General features: G+C 41.2%; 1 protein-coding gene across 11 annotated transcripts in view; it reads left to right on the top strand.

Moving 5' to 3' along the window:
• NCOA2 (nuclear receptor coactivator 2) overlaps positions 1 to 17,038 on the top strand; it is a 295,183-nt gene that overhangs the window by 223,842 nt on the left and 54,303 nt on the right. For all 11 annotated transcript variants that reach the window (XM_055431638.2, XM_055431642.2, XM_055431639.2 and 8 more), the window contains one exon: positions 12,402 to 12,505. In XM_055431638.2, the coding sequence (XP_055287613.1) occupies positions 12,402 to 12,505 (104 nt within the window). The remainder of the gene's footprint in view (positions 1 to 12,401; positions 12,506 to 17,038) is intronic.

The raw sequence follows: 17,038 nt of genomic DNA on the forward strand, positions 1-17,038 counted from the left end.
CACATGTGGCTTGCAGGGTCTTAGTTCCCCAACCAAGGATCTAACCTGGGCCCCCCGCAGTGAAAGTGCCAAGTCTTAACCACTGGACCACCAAGAAATTCCCTCTCAGACTTCAGATGCCTTTTAAATTTTCTTGCAAGTGGATTTGACTGCTTTAAATAGTCTTTGTATTTGAGAGGACATAACATATAATATCGGAGAAGGCAATGGCAACCTACTCCAGTACTCTTGCCTGGAAAATCCCATGGATGGAGGAGTCTGGTGGGCTGCGGTCCATGGAGTCACTATGAGTCGGGCACGACTGAGTGACTTCAGTTTCACTTTTTACCTTCCTGAATTGGAGAAGGAAATGGCTTATCCACTCCAGTGTTCTAGTCTGGAGAATCCCAGGGACGGAGGAACCTGGTGGGCTTCCGTCTATGGGGTCGCACAGAGTCGGACACGACTGAAGCGACGCAGCAACATATATCCAAGAAAATTGCTCAGTTACCAGCGGCATCACAAAGTTTTTTCTGTAGCATACAAAATTTACTGGAGAATCAAAAGACCATATACAAAGAAAGGAGAGAATTTCATCGTGGGAAAGGTAGTCAGGATACCAAATTTAGGAACCTCTGTAAATGCCGACCTTTGTTCATTTCACTTTAACCTCATCATGCAAACTGTGGTGGCCTCTTGTCCACGCTTTTGCTGGGCTTTCGGCCGTGCAGGTACCACAGTTTCTAAGCCCCTCACTGTGTACCTGCTTCCTGGGGAGGCCTATGAGTTTCTGCGTGAAGCTAGCCCCTGTCTTCTCTTTAATTGCCTGCTGCCACAAATAGTTGTGGAAGGCTGGTTGACAGCTCAGTGCCACTCCTGCTTAAATTGGAGAGATTTTATGCCACACAGTATTTAAAGGATCACTTTAAAGACAAATTTAAATCTTTTGCTGTTATCATTATGAAACAGCGAATATTGACTTTCTAGGATGTCTTTTGAACTTAGGATACTGTGATAATGATAAGGAAACCTCCTATTTTGGAAAATTAGGAAGATCTACTTACTTCCCAAATTCTTCCCAGTCCTTTTTTTTCACCTAATCTCTTAACTGGGCTTCACTGGTGGCTCAGATGGTCAGGTGTCTGCCTGCAATGCAAGATACTTGGGTTCAATCCCTGGGTTCAGAAGATCCCCTGGAGAAGGGAATGGCAACCCACTCTAGTATTCTTGCCTGGAGAATCCCATGGACAGAGGAGCTTGGAGGGCTACAGTCCACGGGATCACAGAGAGTTAGACACGACTGAGCGACTAGCACTCTTACTTTCAATCTCTTACTGAAGGTACAGTGATTGTTCTCCACAGTCAAAGTTTTGCGGACGTGTGTTGGAATCTGCAAATTCAAATCCAGTTTCTCTTTGTTGTGTGGGCAAACCTTGCTGTAAAAAATTCTGTAGTGGCATATATTTGGCCTTCAGGACAAATCAGATCCTTTGTTTTACCCAGCTTTACTTCACATTTGGTCTGGACAGTTCAGATGCCATCTTCGTGCAGGAGACGAATCATTCATAACAACTCTGTCTGTCGCTCTGCATGGTCAGCACTAATCACTATGCTCTCTCCCCAGAGGCCAAGTTCATAAAGTCCAGGACTTCTTAGAGATTAGTTGCGGGGCAAGGGGTACTGACATTTTGGTATGTAAAAATATGAGTTCAAGTCAAAATGCTATTTCAAACATTTGAATAGATTAAACTTCTGTTTCTGTATGATATAAAAATGATACTTGCTGTATCATTTTTGTAATCAAAAAAATCACAAAAGTTCTATTTTTGTGGACTAACAAGAAGCAACCAAGAATGATGGCTTCACAGTCACCAGAAATGATGCACTTTGCTTGTAGTAATTGTTCAAAGTGCCTGAAATGGACTTGACTAGATCTATTGTCTTAATAGTTATTTCTTCTCCTCCCTAAACATTCACATAGGGATTACCTGGGATTTGTTTACGTCTTAGTCATTAATCTGCCAAATTGATCTAAATGAAACTTCGTTTTTTAGAGATTTTTCGTCCACAGGAGATTTTAGTGGTTGCAGACAGCATGGTTTTCTGGAGCCCACCTCTGACAGTGTGCCCTGTATGTGCCCTGTGACCCAGGGAGAAGATCCTGGGGGCCTTGGCCCTCTCTGGTCCCTGACCATGGGGACCTCTCACCAGGGACTCTGCCCTCACCTTACAGTCACTTTGAAATACTAATGCCTCAACCCCTTGCTAGTATGCCCTCCTCCAGCCTGCCATCCATGATTAACCAGAGCCATGCTACTCCATGTATTTATGCAAGGTTCCCAAATTGTTATCAATGCTGTGCTTTCTCTACTAGAGTGATATGATTTAACATAATTTAATGTTTCAGGACTCTAAATTGGATGATTCTATGTTCTATTATCAGCTTCCTGCATTAGGTGCTTGAAATTGGGAACACCTGCTTTTTAAAAAGCCTGCTCGAAAGGTTCCCCCATGACTACTCAAGCTAAGGCACAAGTGAGCGCCTAGGGTTCTGGGGGTATCAGGCAGGATAGACCCCCCGGAAGTGGGTGCCTCCCTGTGAGATTGTTGGGGTCTCAGTGGGCAAAGGAGAGGCGGATCTTCACAACTCACTGTACCAGTCTCTTCAGGAGACAGGCATCAGGTCCTGTGTCTGCAGAGAAAAACTGGAAGGAAAAAATATCCAGAGGGGAGAGAATTGTGAGGAGAGAGCAGGCTAGCTGGTCTGACAGGCGGAACCTGAAGTGAATCAGAGCAGGAGGCATGTCAGTGACAGGCGAGTGGGAGCACAGGGGTGGGCATGGAAGAATGGCCCCAGGGAAAAGGAAGGTCAAGTGCTAGGCAGGTGTTCAGTCTCACAAGAGGCATTCCTCCAAACATCCACTGCTAAGTCTTGCGATCGGAGCCCTGTGAACCCTGAACCCTGAACGAAGTGGGAACTTGTGGTGGAATTGGTGAGAAGGGTAAGGGGACATCAGGAGACCAATCCTCCTTTGTTTCCTAGCCTCTCCCCTTCCAACCCCCCTTTCTACCCTGTGCTTTTATTGGACACCGTTGAGGTGGTAAGTTTCATGTCAGTCACTGAGTATCCAAAGTTAAATAAGACAAGATCCTTGCCAGCCTCTCCAGGGATGTCAGCCCTCCTCTGCCCAGCCTCAATTTCCAGATGACTCATGTAGCTCAGACAGGGACCTTCTCCTTGGAGGCCAGGGCTTCTCCCAGCCCACCATGTGGGAAGACCAAGAAATCTGATGAAGCACTCTTCCATCCTGGGTCCCCAGCAAACGGGTGGTTTGTAGACATCTACCTGGCTTGCCTCATAATTTCTTAAAAGCTGAGCATGGCTAGGAAAATCCCCAAGTCAGATTAAAAACCCCCATGATACCTAAGTTACCCTTTTTTTATGGAGCGATTTGCAGCTTCCTAAATGATAGATTACCTAGATGAATAAAGTTGGTCTGTTTATTTTTCTTCATTTGTGAAGTGTGGAAAGAGATGGTGCTTTGGTCAGTGAGAAGGTGCTATGTTGTTGTTTTTGTTAATAAAATCCCCGGAGTCTGGAAAGAAATATAAAGCACCCCACCTAATGCTGCCCCATTCTCCACCAGGATAGTCCTGATGCCCTTAACACTCACAGTCTCACTTCTGTCTCATCCTATTTCTACTTCATACTTGGACTACAAAAATCTGAGCCTTAGACCCCCGCTATGTTAAGTACGCAGTGAAGCCCTTCAGAACAGCTCTTCTAAAGAAGTACTTGTGAGTTTTAGATTCTGCATATCCTGAATTTTAGCTCCAGCGGTAAAACTGTTCAATGTTAACACACGATTGAGCACCCACTGTGTACCAGCCGGGGAGTAAAAAGACTTGTCCTGTTGTCAAGCAGCCAGCAACGCTGTGAAAGCAACAGCTGTGGGAACAGATCAGTCATCTCACAGCCTCAGGGTCAGGGGCTGGTTAGGCACCAGGCCTTGCAGGAGCAGAGGAAGGGGTTAGCTTGATTGTTGTGAGCTTCCGGAACAATGATTGGTCTTCAGAGAGAACAGGTAGAAGGGCATCTGGTGCTTATGGAAGAGTCAGAAAGTACCTGAAACCTTCAAACAGGATCATGCCACTGGGGAGAGAGATAATAAATATTTCTAGGGTGTAAGGTAGGACTGGGGCTTCCCAGGTGGCTTTTCCCACTAGGGTAAAGAACCTGCCTGCAATACAAGGAGACGTAAGAGACATAGGTTCGATCCCTGGTTTGGGAAGATCCCCTGGAGAAGAGCATGGCAACCCACTCCAGTATTCTTGCCTGGAGAACAGTCCATGGAATTGCAAAGAGTTGGACACAATTGAAGTGACTGAGCACACACACATTCAAGGTAGGACAATTAGATGAGTTATGCTGTGCTAATTAACAGAATAATGATAGAGTATTTCTACTACTAAGGCTAAAGTCCTCTTAAGGATTTTAGAAACAACTTTTCATGTAATTTCCGTATTTTAATCCATTTATGAGAAGCTGTGCATGCTCCTGTGGTATCATTTTGTTGGCATTGCTTGAGTTAACATATGTGTTTGAGAAAAGTGAAACTTTTTTGTTTAATAGTTTTGTCCTTTGAGAGACTGCCGTTAAATGTCCTGAATAAGTGCTGAATTCAATTCACCTCACTTCTCACTTCTTTCATACCTACTGATTTTTTTTCCTTTGTATGGTCTCAATCTCACCTTTCAGCCTTCTAAGCAAATTCTGATTCCTCCATTCCTTATTCAGATAACACCTAAAGCCTTAGCTGTCAGCTCCCTATGAATTAGACTTAACTGGAACCAAGCAGTTCTCGGATTTTATTTTGCCCTTAGCTCTTAATACTCCATTGCTGGAGAAGATGCAGGCAGAGACCGACGTTCTCACATTGGAGAATGAATGAATCCTGACAGCCTGGGTTTAATGAAATGTACTTGTTGTCTTTGAGTTGATCTACCTGCAGTGCTTCTGAAGCCGTGTTGCCACAAATTTAAAGAATTTTCTTTTCCCTGTGGTTGACTCTGTGTCTGATTTTTTTTGTCGTTGTTATTTGCTTTCCAGGATCTGTCTTTAAGGTCCTACCTCATAGACGTAATATAGATTATGTAAAAGAAAGATTCTGGACAAATAGTTATATACATGCATGGTATACTACAAAAGGTTATCCACTGTCAATTTTACCTATCGATACATTCAATATTGATAGGTAATATTGAAGTGGGGTACTAAATAAAATGGTACATTGGTGATAGCAGATTCAGTGATAGTTCTTGCAAGCAAAAGCGTTTTCTAGCCAGTTATACCCAGAATCTTTTCTGGCTACCATTTTCTCTTCCTGATCCATGTGGTACATTTGTTTTCAAAGTAGGACATGCATATTTCAAAGTTATGGCATGATGGTTGGTTCCGTGTCAACAGTCACACCTTCCCATTGATGGAAATGAAACCAAGCTTGTTGCTTTCTCTTGAAGCAAGAGAGCCAGGGGGCTTTTCTGGGGGCTGGGGGAGGTAGCCTTCAGATGGGTTCACTTTACCGTTACTTCGTGCCGAAAGGAAACCATGATGCAGTAACACCAAACTCCCAAGTCAGAGAGAGAGGGAGGTGACTTGGAGCTGAAGTTCCTCCCACTCCCAAAGAAAGTGCAGCTGTGCGTTTTTAATATTCACGGCAGGAGATTTCAGCAGCCCGATGATATATAGTGCATTAATGTTGAAAAGATAAACACATTTGGAGAGCACAGGAAGGGCCTTGTGTTTTTATGTTAGCAGAATGCTTCCTAATGAATAAGAATGTGCTGCTGGCTTCACGGAGCCAGATGGCAGCTTTTCTAATTTTAGTTGGGTGCAGATGCATAATTCTCTGGTTTTACCTTCTAGAACCTTTGAGATGCTACATCACTTTCCCTGTAATATTTTATCTGTAGTGCTTGGCCAGAAACGGCCTGTCATCATCTCAATGACTTCTCTGCTTACTCTCTGCATGGGTCCCAGCACTGCTGGGTTGGACTGTAGCTTCACCTGAAATGCTCAATGCAGGAAAAGGTGGAAATTGTGAATGTATTCCCACTCGAGTGTTAAAATTTGTTGTGGAAGTAATTAGACTCGTCTTTGACATCAGTCTGCTGAAAAATTGATAGTTATCTGGGTGAGCGATTGCACTCATTTTGGAGCAGTGGAATTAATTATAAAACCTGCATAAAGTATCGGGTTCCCTTTTAGTTGAAGGTGCTAATACCTTAAATAATACCACTTCCATAAAAGCAGCTCTTCTCATACTTGACCAAACTTGGGAACAACTTTTCAGCTCTTACTTGTTACATGTCAGAGCATCCAAACATGGGCAGTGTTCAGATATTCTCTAGATGTAAAAATACTCCATGGGTTATTTTTCAGGTAATATATTTTTCAGAGTGGATCACTGATGCTTGTTTCAGTTCGGACTTTTTAAAGATAATTCCACAAGTTTTCCATGGCTTCCTCAGATGTTTCTTTTTTTTTTTTTTTTTTTAATGTATTTATGACATGTAGAATCTTAGTTCCCTGACCAGGGATAGAACCCACATACCCTGCATTGGAATCGTGGAGTCTTAACCACTGGACCACCAGGGAAGTCCCTTATTCAGATGACTTTTTTTGAGAGAGAAAAAGAAAGAATGTAAACCTCTTAAATAATGACCATATCACCATATCCCTCTAATAGGCAGACATTAAATAGCACTTAGGTTTCTAAGTCATTGGTGGTTGTCACTGCCGCTGCTGCTGCTGCTGCTGGAATTAGAACAATTATGTGGCTGTCCCCTGGGCCATGGCTGCCGTCCCTGTGAGAGGCAGGAATCTGTTCTGGCCATATTTTTCAGAAAGGCCCTGGGAGTACAAGTTCTCAGTTCAGTTGCCTAATTAACAAGTAGATGAGACCTTCTAATATTATAAGATTCACTAGGTTACCAAAAATCAATGAATGATGTTCTCTAAGAATATGTAAAGGTCTTTAAGAAACATACACATATCACTTCATACTTTAAAAATAGCTATATATGCTTTTTTTTCCAAGGATAAATAAATTATTTTGCTAGAATCACAGTTTCTCTGTGTTTCTCTTCTCGCCAGGAAATTTAAATTTTACTTTGTATTTGTAAATCACTTAAATATCTAGAGATTAAACGCTTCCCTACTCACCTTTCCTTTGTTCTGAGAGAAAGCGCAAGTAATAATTACTTATGAAGACAATCGTATGGAATATAATATTAATGATTTTCTCCCAGTTTGTGGTATGACTCATCCTAACACAGTCCGTAAAGAGATGGGGTTTGTTCTTTGCTTTGAAACTGGAAATCTAATTAATTAGTATCGGATTTCTAGAGTGCTGGTGAATGGAGGAAGGATGGGCTTGCTCTTGGAGCAGCCACCCAGGAGGGAGGGTCAGTAGCAGAAAGATGACGGCCGCATCCTTGGGCAGTCTCTTTAATCAGAGCTTTGCATTTGTAACGCAGGGCTATTACAAAAACCTAGAGCTATTTCATGGCATTTTTGTCTTTATTTAGCGGGGTGAGGAAGAAAAGGACAGAGTTACTGTTTTCATTGTCACTCTCTCAGGTCATATTCTTTACCTAAAAAGAACAACCTTAATAGTCAAAGTGCAGAAGAACTGGAAAACAGGGCACGGAGGAGAAAGCTTTTTGTAGGCTCTGAAAATTCAGTTTTATCATCTCTTTTTTCAGTGTAAGAGTTCCACCTGTAATAATGAGATTTCATAAGGTTTTGATAATTTGAAAAGATCTGGGATGATCTTTCAGTAAACTGTGGAGTTTACTGAAGGATATTTTTGTAACAGAATATATTTTTATGGTTAATGGATGCAAAATATAGAAAAGTAAATATAATTTGTGACCACTGAGAAAACTGCCTAATTTAAAAATATTAAATAGTATGTTTTAGTATAGTAATGGCTGTTCTTACAGAAGTATAAATATATCTAAGGATTTAAGATTATTTATATCTGGGACATAAAAATAGCATACTCATTCTTGAAATGCTCCTACAAAATACCAATGTATGTCTGGGTAACATAACAAGATATCTCAAAGGAGTTTTTTTCTTCCTCCTATTTGACTCTAAAGCCCAAATGAACTTTGTATGGAGGTAGTAATTACTTCATGAAAAGTACCCAAATAATATAAATTCATGGCCAGTTTAATTTAGATTCAGATTACCTTGGTAAAGCCATATTTCTATGTATTTTCTATCACTTCATACTATTGAGTTTTTTTTTTTAATTTTTATTACTATTGAGATTTTAATATTGAGAAGTAGCCAAAGCACAAATCTAATACAGAACTGAATAGATGACAAGTTAACAAAAAATAAATAAAAATAAATATGTATAGATCTTCAGTGAGGACAGGCATGAAGGTCCCTAAATTCTTTACCCTTTTTTCTTATTTATTTACTCTTAGGAGTAGTGAACAGTTCCGATTCTCTGAGTAAATATATGAATAGCATTGTGTGAACATTGAACATTTTAAAAATTCTCTTGCAGATACTCACTGGCCTCATCTGGAATTTTCTTTGCCAGCACACTAACATAATTTCAGATTGACCTTGGGAAAATTTTTGTTGTTTTCATTCTGAGTCCGGGATACCTAAAATTCCAGCTTAGACAAATTGTTGCCCATTATTCCTCAACCCTGGTTTCAGAGGCCAGGCTGAGATTTCCCCAGGAACAGACACCACACATCTGTTGCTCTTGCCATGCACTCACGTATCCCACAGAATCCAACACCACTACAGGGAATGTGACGTATTTTCAGCCCTGTCCAACCTTTAAAAAAAAAAAACTGTTCTTTGAATTTAAAGTTAGTTCCTCACTGTATAGCCCTAACTTCTCATCTGACTCAGTAGATGCCCCCTACCCCCTGCCCCCAGCAAGATACATCCTCTCATCCCACAAGGATCCTTCAGTCCACCTGGAACACATAGCAGGACACCAAGACACATAGACAGTATTCCTGGCCAGTTTCCTCATACCAGCCCTGCATTCTCTGTGAGTGCCTGTTCAGTTCAGTTCAGTCGCTCAGTCGTGTCCGACTCTTTGTGACCCCATGAACCACAGCACGCCAGGCCTCCCTGTCCATCACCAACTCCCGGAGTTCACTCAAACTCATGTCCATCGAATCGGTGATGCCATCCAGCCATCTCATTCTCTCTTGTCCCCTTCTCCTCCCGCCCCCAATCCCTCCCAGCATCAGACTCTTTTCCAGTGAGTCAACTTGTCGCATGAGGTGGCCAACGTATTGGAGTTTCAGCTTTAGCATCAGTCCTTCCAATGAACACCCAGGACTGGTCTCCTTTAGGATGGACTGGCCTGCTTTTCTCCTTTCAAAAACTTATCAGTTGAATGTTATAAAGAGGGAAAAAATGGCATGGTTGATCATTGCAGTTTTTCAGGATGATAATTATTTTTATCCAGGCTTTCCAGTAGAGCCAAAAAAAATGTTTTGCCTGCTCTGAATCATCTCTTACTTTAAATTTTAGGCCCTTAACCTAAATTATGATCTGTAGATTCCTAAAGATGAAAGAAAATGATAATCTCATGCTCTGTATTTTCTGATAAACATCAAAAATTCAGTGCCTGAACACATTGCTAGAACATTTGGAATTCCCTAATCGGAAAGTCTGTCACTGTTTAAGAACCTGCATGATTGAGTTTTTCCAAGTTTGAATTTTTTAATTCCACAAAATATTGAATGGATTCAGGAAACTTTGGGGTCTTCAGCATGATAATCAGATCCTCAAAATGTAAATATCTCACAAAGTATATTGATTGTCTCTGAAAGACTTGGGAAATAAGATACACGGAGGTAATATATATAATTCAAAGATTATCGGCAATGTTTTATAACAACTTGAAGTGGACTATGATGAATCACTTTATTGCACACCAGAAACTGATTTAATATTGTCTATCAACTGTTCTTCAGGTTTTTTTACCAAAGGAGTTGGAAATGGATTATCAGAAACATTGTCATGTTGTATTCTTTTGCCCTAAAATGAGGCTGAGGATTACTCAGTCTGCAGTTTTAACTCCTACACCCTGGATGCCACCACACGGAAGACAAAAAGTAAATAAAAGGGACTGCATGGACATTTATAATATCTATTACATGACTTTTGCGATTCAGTAGTCATGAAAATCAGGGATCCTTTAGGCCTAAACCTGCAGAGACCTCACAGGGCAGGGCTGTTAAATTAGAGGAAAAGTAGATGAAGCAGCAGCTGACGGTGCCTGTCCTGTCCCTGGACTGATATGGGGAAGGGAGCAGAAACTGAAGAGAAATATACAGCTTCACAGAGTGGACTGGGGGTGGGGGGAGTATGCCCCCAATATGTATTTATTTGGGAGTTATTTGGCAATGAAAAAACTTCTGGGAAAAATGGGAAGGGGAGAAGAGGAGTGCCTGAGATCCCGCCTGCCCCAGGTGAGAATGACTGAAGAGCTGGGCTGAGTCCAAACCAGCAGCTAGGGCGAGGGACCTACAGTGGAGATCTGGGGAGGGCAGCAAGGAAAGATGAAGTGAGCACTAGCACATCCTCACATGCTGAGTTATAAAGGCTATTAGACAAGTCACAGCTCTATTTATAGCCGGTCACAATTATTCAGATCTAAGCAGGTGAATCAGGAATGTCATACTCCCTGCTTCTGACCTCTGCCTTTGGAACTCAGTCAGGAAGAGCTAATAAAGACAGATATGCTAGTAGTAAGTTATATTTGTAAGCTGCTTTATGGGTTTTTTGTTTTGTTTTTCCTTGCTTTTAGCCGTGCTGCGTGACATGTGGGATCTTAATTCCCCAGCCAGGGATTGAACCCATACCCCCTGAATGGGAGGCTCAGTGTCTTAAAACACTGGAATGCTAGGGAAGGCCCTTACTTTCTGGTTTTTAAAGTGTGTTTTACATATCCCATTTACTCCTGTCACAGCCCATAAAGCAAGAAGGCAGGAACTAAGGCCTCCAAAAGTTGAAGTGACTCTGACTTGTCCTAAGTGGCTGAGCTGAGACTTGAACTACACAGGCCCTCTTCCCTTTTCCACTGATACCTACGCATGTGGACAATTTCCATCAAGATTTGGAAGGCCTGCATAATTCCTAATTATTTTCTGTAGGCTCCCAGGTACAAATTAAGCTTTACAGGTTTTCACAAATACTGTAAGATCTTCTGTTACAAAAAAAAAAAAAAAAAAGCAGAGTCTGCTAAGTTCATGAAAGCAAGTTGATTCTGAGTACTGAATTGATTTACAGTTTTCTTTGTGGTTCAGTCTCTCAGTCGTGTCCGACTCTTTTGACCCCATGGACTGCAGCACACCAGGCTTCCCTGTCCTTCATGTCCTTCACTATCTCCCAGAGTCTGCTCAAAGTCATGTCCGTTGAGTCAGTGATGCCATCCAACCATCGCGTCCTCACAGTTTTCTTAACTTGCTTTTAATTACAGTGATAACATGCAGTGTAAACAAGGCTATAATTTATTCCAGGACAAATAATTGGCACATTGTATTGTGTTGTTTTCTAACAAATTGTTGAGATGTATATGCTTTAAACTTTTCTTGGTGTTCTCAAAATAACCCATTTGCATATACATTGATGACTGTGCATCTGTTTCTTCCACGAGCCTTTTCCATGACGGAATGTCTTCCCGGGCCTGGTGGGAAGTTGCTTCGCCCATTTGAGTCCAGGAGCCCAGACCACGCATCTCTGAACTAGATAAAAGGGCTGCCGTCGAAATTCTCCAAGTGCCTGATAGGGTTTCTCACTCTCTGCCTCATGTCGTTAAGTACCTTCCTCCAGGCAGGGGCCAGTCTTTCTGGTTATTCTAAATGTGAAGGTGACAAGAGGTGGGACAGTCCAAAAGCCACAGGAGTGTCCCGTGGAAGCAGCAACAGTGGTCAGGACTCGTTTTTATTCCTTCAGACGCATCTCTGATTTCTCTCCCGGAGCCTGAACTACAGACTTCCGGTCAGTCATCCCTGCCTGGGGAGTCTACAGAAAGCCGTAATTGTGCTGCAGCATGTAACAGTTTTGTACTCTTTTAAAAAAAAAAAAATGCTTGTTGGGGACTGGCTTGAAACCTCTAAACTCATTTTATCGGCAGCCTGAAAGGGGCTCTGAGCCACAGGTCCTGGAGGTGAAAAGTTAATGTTCTGGCTCCCGCTTCCAGCAGTTTCTCCCGTGCCATGGCAGCGGGGATGTTCTCTAACTCTTTTACAGTCTGATCTGATCCTGCTGAAGATTTTTTTTTTTAACTCATAACAGTAAAAATGTTCTTGTGTCACTCTGTCCTTGAAATAGCACACCAGTTAATTCACACTTGTGTTTGTTGCAGAGAAAGCAGCAGCTGCCAACATCGATGAAGTGCAGAAGTCAGACGTATCGTCCACCGGGCAGGGGGTCATAGACAAGGATGCGCTGGGGCCGATGATGCTGGAGGTATTTCACCCTGCTGTTGATCTTCCCAGTATTCCGTTTAATCTTTCAGTGAATACTGCTGTATTTAAAGTGGACCACCAAGAAGGTCCTACTATATAGCACAGGGAACTCTACTTAATGTTATGTGACAGCCTGGAAGGGAGGGGAGTTTGAGGGAGAGAACGGATACATGTATATATATGGCTGAGTCCCTTGGCTATCCACCTGAAACTATCATAGCATTGTTAATTAGCTAAACTCCAATCTCAAATAAAAAATCTAAAAAAAACAAAAACCAAAATTCATTTTTAAGTGAATATAATTTAAGGCAATTCCACATTTACTTTTTACTTATAAGATGGAAGTACTGCTGACCTCTTGAGCTTACTAATATGCATCTAAAATTTACTCCTGGTTCTAGCTTATATACCTTTCAGATTGATAATGTAGAATTAACTAGATTTGAATATAAATTTGACCAACTTTAAGTGCTAGTTGAGCATTCATTTCACAAGCACTCGCGTTCACAAGTCCTGTTAAATTCTGTGATATATTGTGTTTAGAAATGTTGCCAGAATTCTTAGATTTTCACCTGTGCAAGTACAGATAATTATGTATACAGGCTAAAATTTGAGGACCAAATGGAGGTTTACATTTTTTATTTATGCTACATGAATCTAGATTATTGATTTCATAAAGACAAAAATTGAAGTAATATTCAAAACTTTTAAGATAAGCATCACTGCAATGGGTGGTCTTAATTGCCACTTCTTTTTGGGGGGGGCCAACTTTTTTTTATTTATAGTATAATATGTAATTGTTTTACAATGTTGTGTTAGTTTCTGCTGTACAACAGTGTGAATCAGCTGTGAGTATACATATATCTCCTCCTTCTTGATTAACTGCCATTTCTTTATTAACTTTAGGAATTTTCATGACCAGACTACTATCTAGAAGTTAAGTCCCACTTTCTTATTAACCCAGTACAGTATTAAGCATCAGATTCTTGGCTGTACTTATTCCAAAATTAAAATTCAGGATGTAGGCTATGGTAAGATGAGGGGAAAAAATGTCAGTGAATATGTAACAAGAAGCTGAGGAGCCCTGAGACATAAATTATGTCAGTTCTCAGGATAATTTACTCTGCTGATGATATGATGAGATTGAAAATTATCACATGGCCAGAAGGTCTGCAGCATTGCCATTGTAGAATTGCTTCACTGGCAGCCGCCGCACATATAGAAGAAATTAGGATTTTTAAAGCAAAGATAACCAGTTGGCGCATAAGATGATTTTTATTTTTAGAAAGTCTAATTCTGTGAAAATCTACTGTATAATGGGGCTACGGAGACACAGAAAAAAATGTAAAGATTGTCTGACCCAGTCTTTATTTTTAGAGATGACAAAATTCAACCCTTGGGGCTATCCTGCTGGCCAAAAGACTTTAAAAGGGCCCTATGTTGGGCCCTGCTTATTTCTCTTTTATCACTGGCTTGAAAACACGTATGACAATTTTTAGAGAAAAAGCAAAAACATACTTAACCTGATTTTCCAGAGTTGACAAGGCACTGGAAGGCCAGAGAGTGCTGCTTCCTCTTGGTTCTTAGAAGCAGCTGAGAAAACCCTTAACTAGGCGGACTCTTAGAATTCGATGAAAGAACTGGAAATAAAATTCATTTGGAAATGATGGGGAATTTTAATTATTACAGTTAGGAAAATCCCATATACCTGTGTTTATTACTTACACTGGGGGTGACTTAAAGTAGGGTGGAAACTCTTGGGAAGATTTTCAAGGCTTCTAAAAAGAGATGTTGGCTGTAACCACAAGGCTATGACTCAAGCTCTTTGAGAGCAAGCTCATTAATTGCAGAAATCAGATTGCTAGATGTCAGCGGATCTTATCTCATAAGATCAAATCCACATTTCACTGTTGCAAAATAGTCTTCTGAGAATTCAGTGCATTGAGCAAACACCTGTGTAGCAGGACTTCAGTGCTAAACATGTGAGAGGCAATGCTTTGAATCTAGAGACCTAAGGTTTGAATTTGCATCTTTTCCCTGTTAACATGTAATAATTTAAACAGAGAAAACTTGCTCTCATTAAGCCATTCTAGGCATAGATGCACATTCATGCTTACATCATAGCATAGTAGTTGCTAGGCAACAAAACTAAATGTCAGTTTTTTTTAATCAGCATATCATCAGTTCAGTTCAGTTCAGTTCAGTCCCTCAGTCGTGTCCGACTTTTTGCGACCCCATGAATCACAGCATGCCAGGCCTCCCTGTCCATCACCAACTCCCGGAGTTCACTCAAACTCATGTCCATCGAGTCGGTGATGCCATCCAGCCATCTCATTCTCTGTCATCCCCGTCTTCTTCCGCCCCCAATCCCTCCCAGCATCAGAGTCTTTTCCAGTGAGTCAACTCATCGCATGAGGTGGCCAAAGTATTGGAGTTTCAGCTTTAGCATATCATAGTGAGCTTTAAGAAAACAAATAGTTTTATAAGGTGAAAGAATTTCATCTTTCCACTGTATTTTTACCATTGTATAAAGCAGTAGGAAGCCACGTGCACTTCCAAAAGTGATACGCAGATAATATTATCATGACAATCCCTGTGGAAGGTATATTTAAAGCTGTGAATTTAAAAGAACACTTAGTACATAACTAATCAGCTGACTTACTTCCTGACCTCCCTCCCCACACACCCCATATACACATGCGCACACACTCACACAAGGTTTCCAACAGTTGATGCCAACCTATCATGGAAAGCTATTTACACAGTCTTTGGCTTGCACTTTGTTTACACCGGTGGGAACACCACAATGAACATTTAAGAAGAGCTTAAAACAAAATGGTGTCTGTATATGTGTGTGTATGTATACATATATATACACATACATACATACATATATGTATATATTTTAAGAACTTTTCATTGGTGCATTGTGGTCAGTTCTAATTTGAGAGAGTGTGTAGTTTTGTCATGAAAATAGAATTAAAGATGAAATATTTCAAAGAAAGCTTACAGAATAAGAGCCTGTTAAATAATAACTTAAGGAAAAAGCAAACTAGAGGAAAAAGTAAAACACTGTGCCCCGTTCATGCACATTGTTATATTGGTGTGTCCATGAAACATCCATGTGAAAAACTAGTAAATACACAGCCTGAAGAAACTGGCATGAACTGGGTGGACCCCTTGGCCCTGATCCAAGGAATGCCTGGTCATTATCAAGCCTCTTCCAGTCCTAATCACTCCCTGATCCATAAAACAGCTCTGACAAATGAGGATCAAAAAGGGAAAGGAGGCAGAGCTAAGAGAAACTCACTGAGTGCCCAGACTTTGCATTGTCTAGGCAACCGTGACAAGAAGGCGCTCTGGGTCAACATGGGGAGAACTCTGTGCCACCTGGGAATCAAAGCACAAGCTTTGGAGTCAGTGTACACAGATTTGCACCCCAGCTTTGGTTGCAAGAGCTTGGGCAAATCACTTACCCTCTTTGAGTCTCAGTTTTTCCTTCTTCTGTAAATTGGCAAAGGAAAAACATTCCTTCCAGAATTGTAAATGTTAAAATGACACAGTGGGAAATTCCCTCGCAATCCAATGATTAGGACCCTGTGCTCTCACTCCCGAGGGCCCTGGGTTTGATCCCTGGTTAGGGAACTAAAATCCCACAAGCTGCACAGCATGGCCAAAAAAATAAATAAGTAAAAATAAAATGACACAGTGTTTAAGGCTCAGTAAATATGTCGATATCTACTATTATTTCCTGAAATGATCCTCAGCCCTTCATCTCCTTCCCTAATGTGTTTCAGAATGATAGCAAAGTGAACCTTGCACCCATCACAGGAAAAATGCTTCTGCTCTACAGGTGAATTAGGAACCTACATCTTAACAACTTGGAGAATAAAGAAATACAGCAAGGCACAATTAGTTAACTTTCTTTCCCTTAGTGTTAGAAACCTAAACCCCAAGGCCCTGTGTAGTCTCAGCCTGAGGTCCCCAGGAAGACAGGTTTGTCACATCAGAAACACACTTCCCAGAACCTTCCCCCACTGACACCAGACAATAAAGGACTGACGTTGCTTAAAAAGGTCTGAGATCATTTTCAATTATTTTCATTTAAGACTTGGCAGCTTAGCAAAATTTTCTGATTTTTTTTTTTCCCTTGGCATTTATCCTTAAACTGTGGGAAATTATCAGTGACCTCTCCCTCGCATTGTATTCCATGAGGAAACATACCAAAGAAAAGTAATAGCTCTGAACTGGATCAGTAGCATACAAGTTGTTCTCTGCCTTGCGGAGTACATCCATCTCATTCGGAAAATACAGATAAATGCCTGCATACTCTTAACCTGGCAGTAATTATCGCCTGATAAAGTAACAGGATGAGTGTTTGTCGTTTAGTTTATGACAAGAAACCCTGATGTAGGCTCTGTCCCACTTTCTAAGATGGAATCATCTCACCAAGAAAAATGTGTTCGTTGTTTCTGAATGCGAGGAGAGGTGGGAGAGAGATCTCTCTTCTTCTCCATGAGTGAATCATGTTTCC

This window comes from Moschus berezovskii, chromosome 16 (genome assembly GCF_049115385.1).
Source record: "Moschus berezovskii isolate FMDL1 chromosome 16, NW_MosBer_1.0, whole genome shotgun sequence".
In the NCBI taxonomy this organism is placed as follows: domain Eukaryota; kingdom Metazoa; phylum Chordata; class Mammalia; order Artiodactyla; family Moschidae; genus Moschus; species Moschus berezovskii.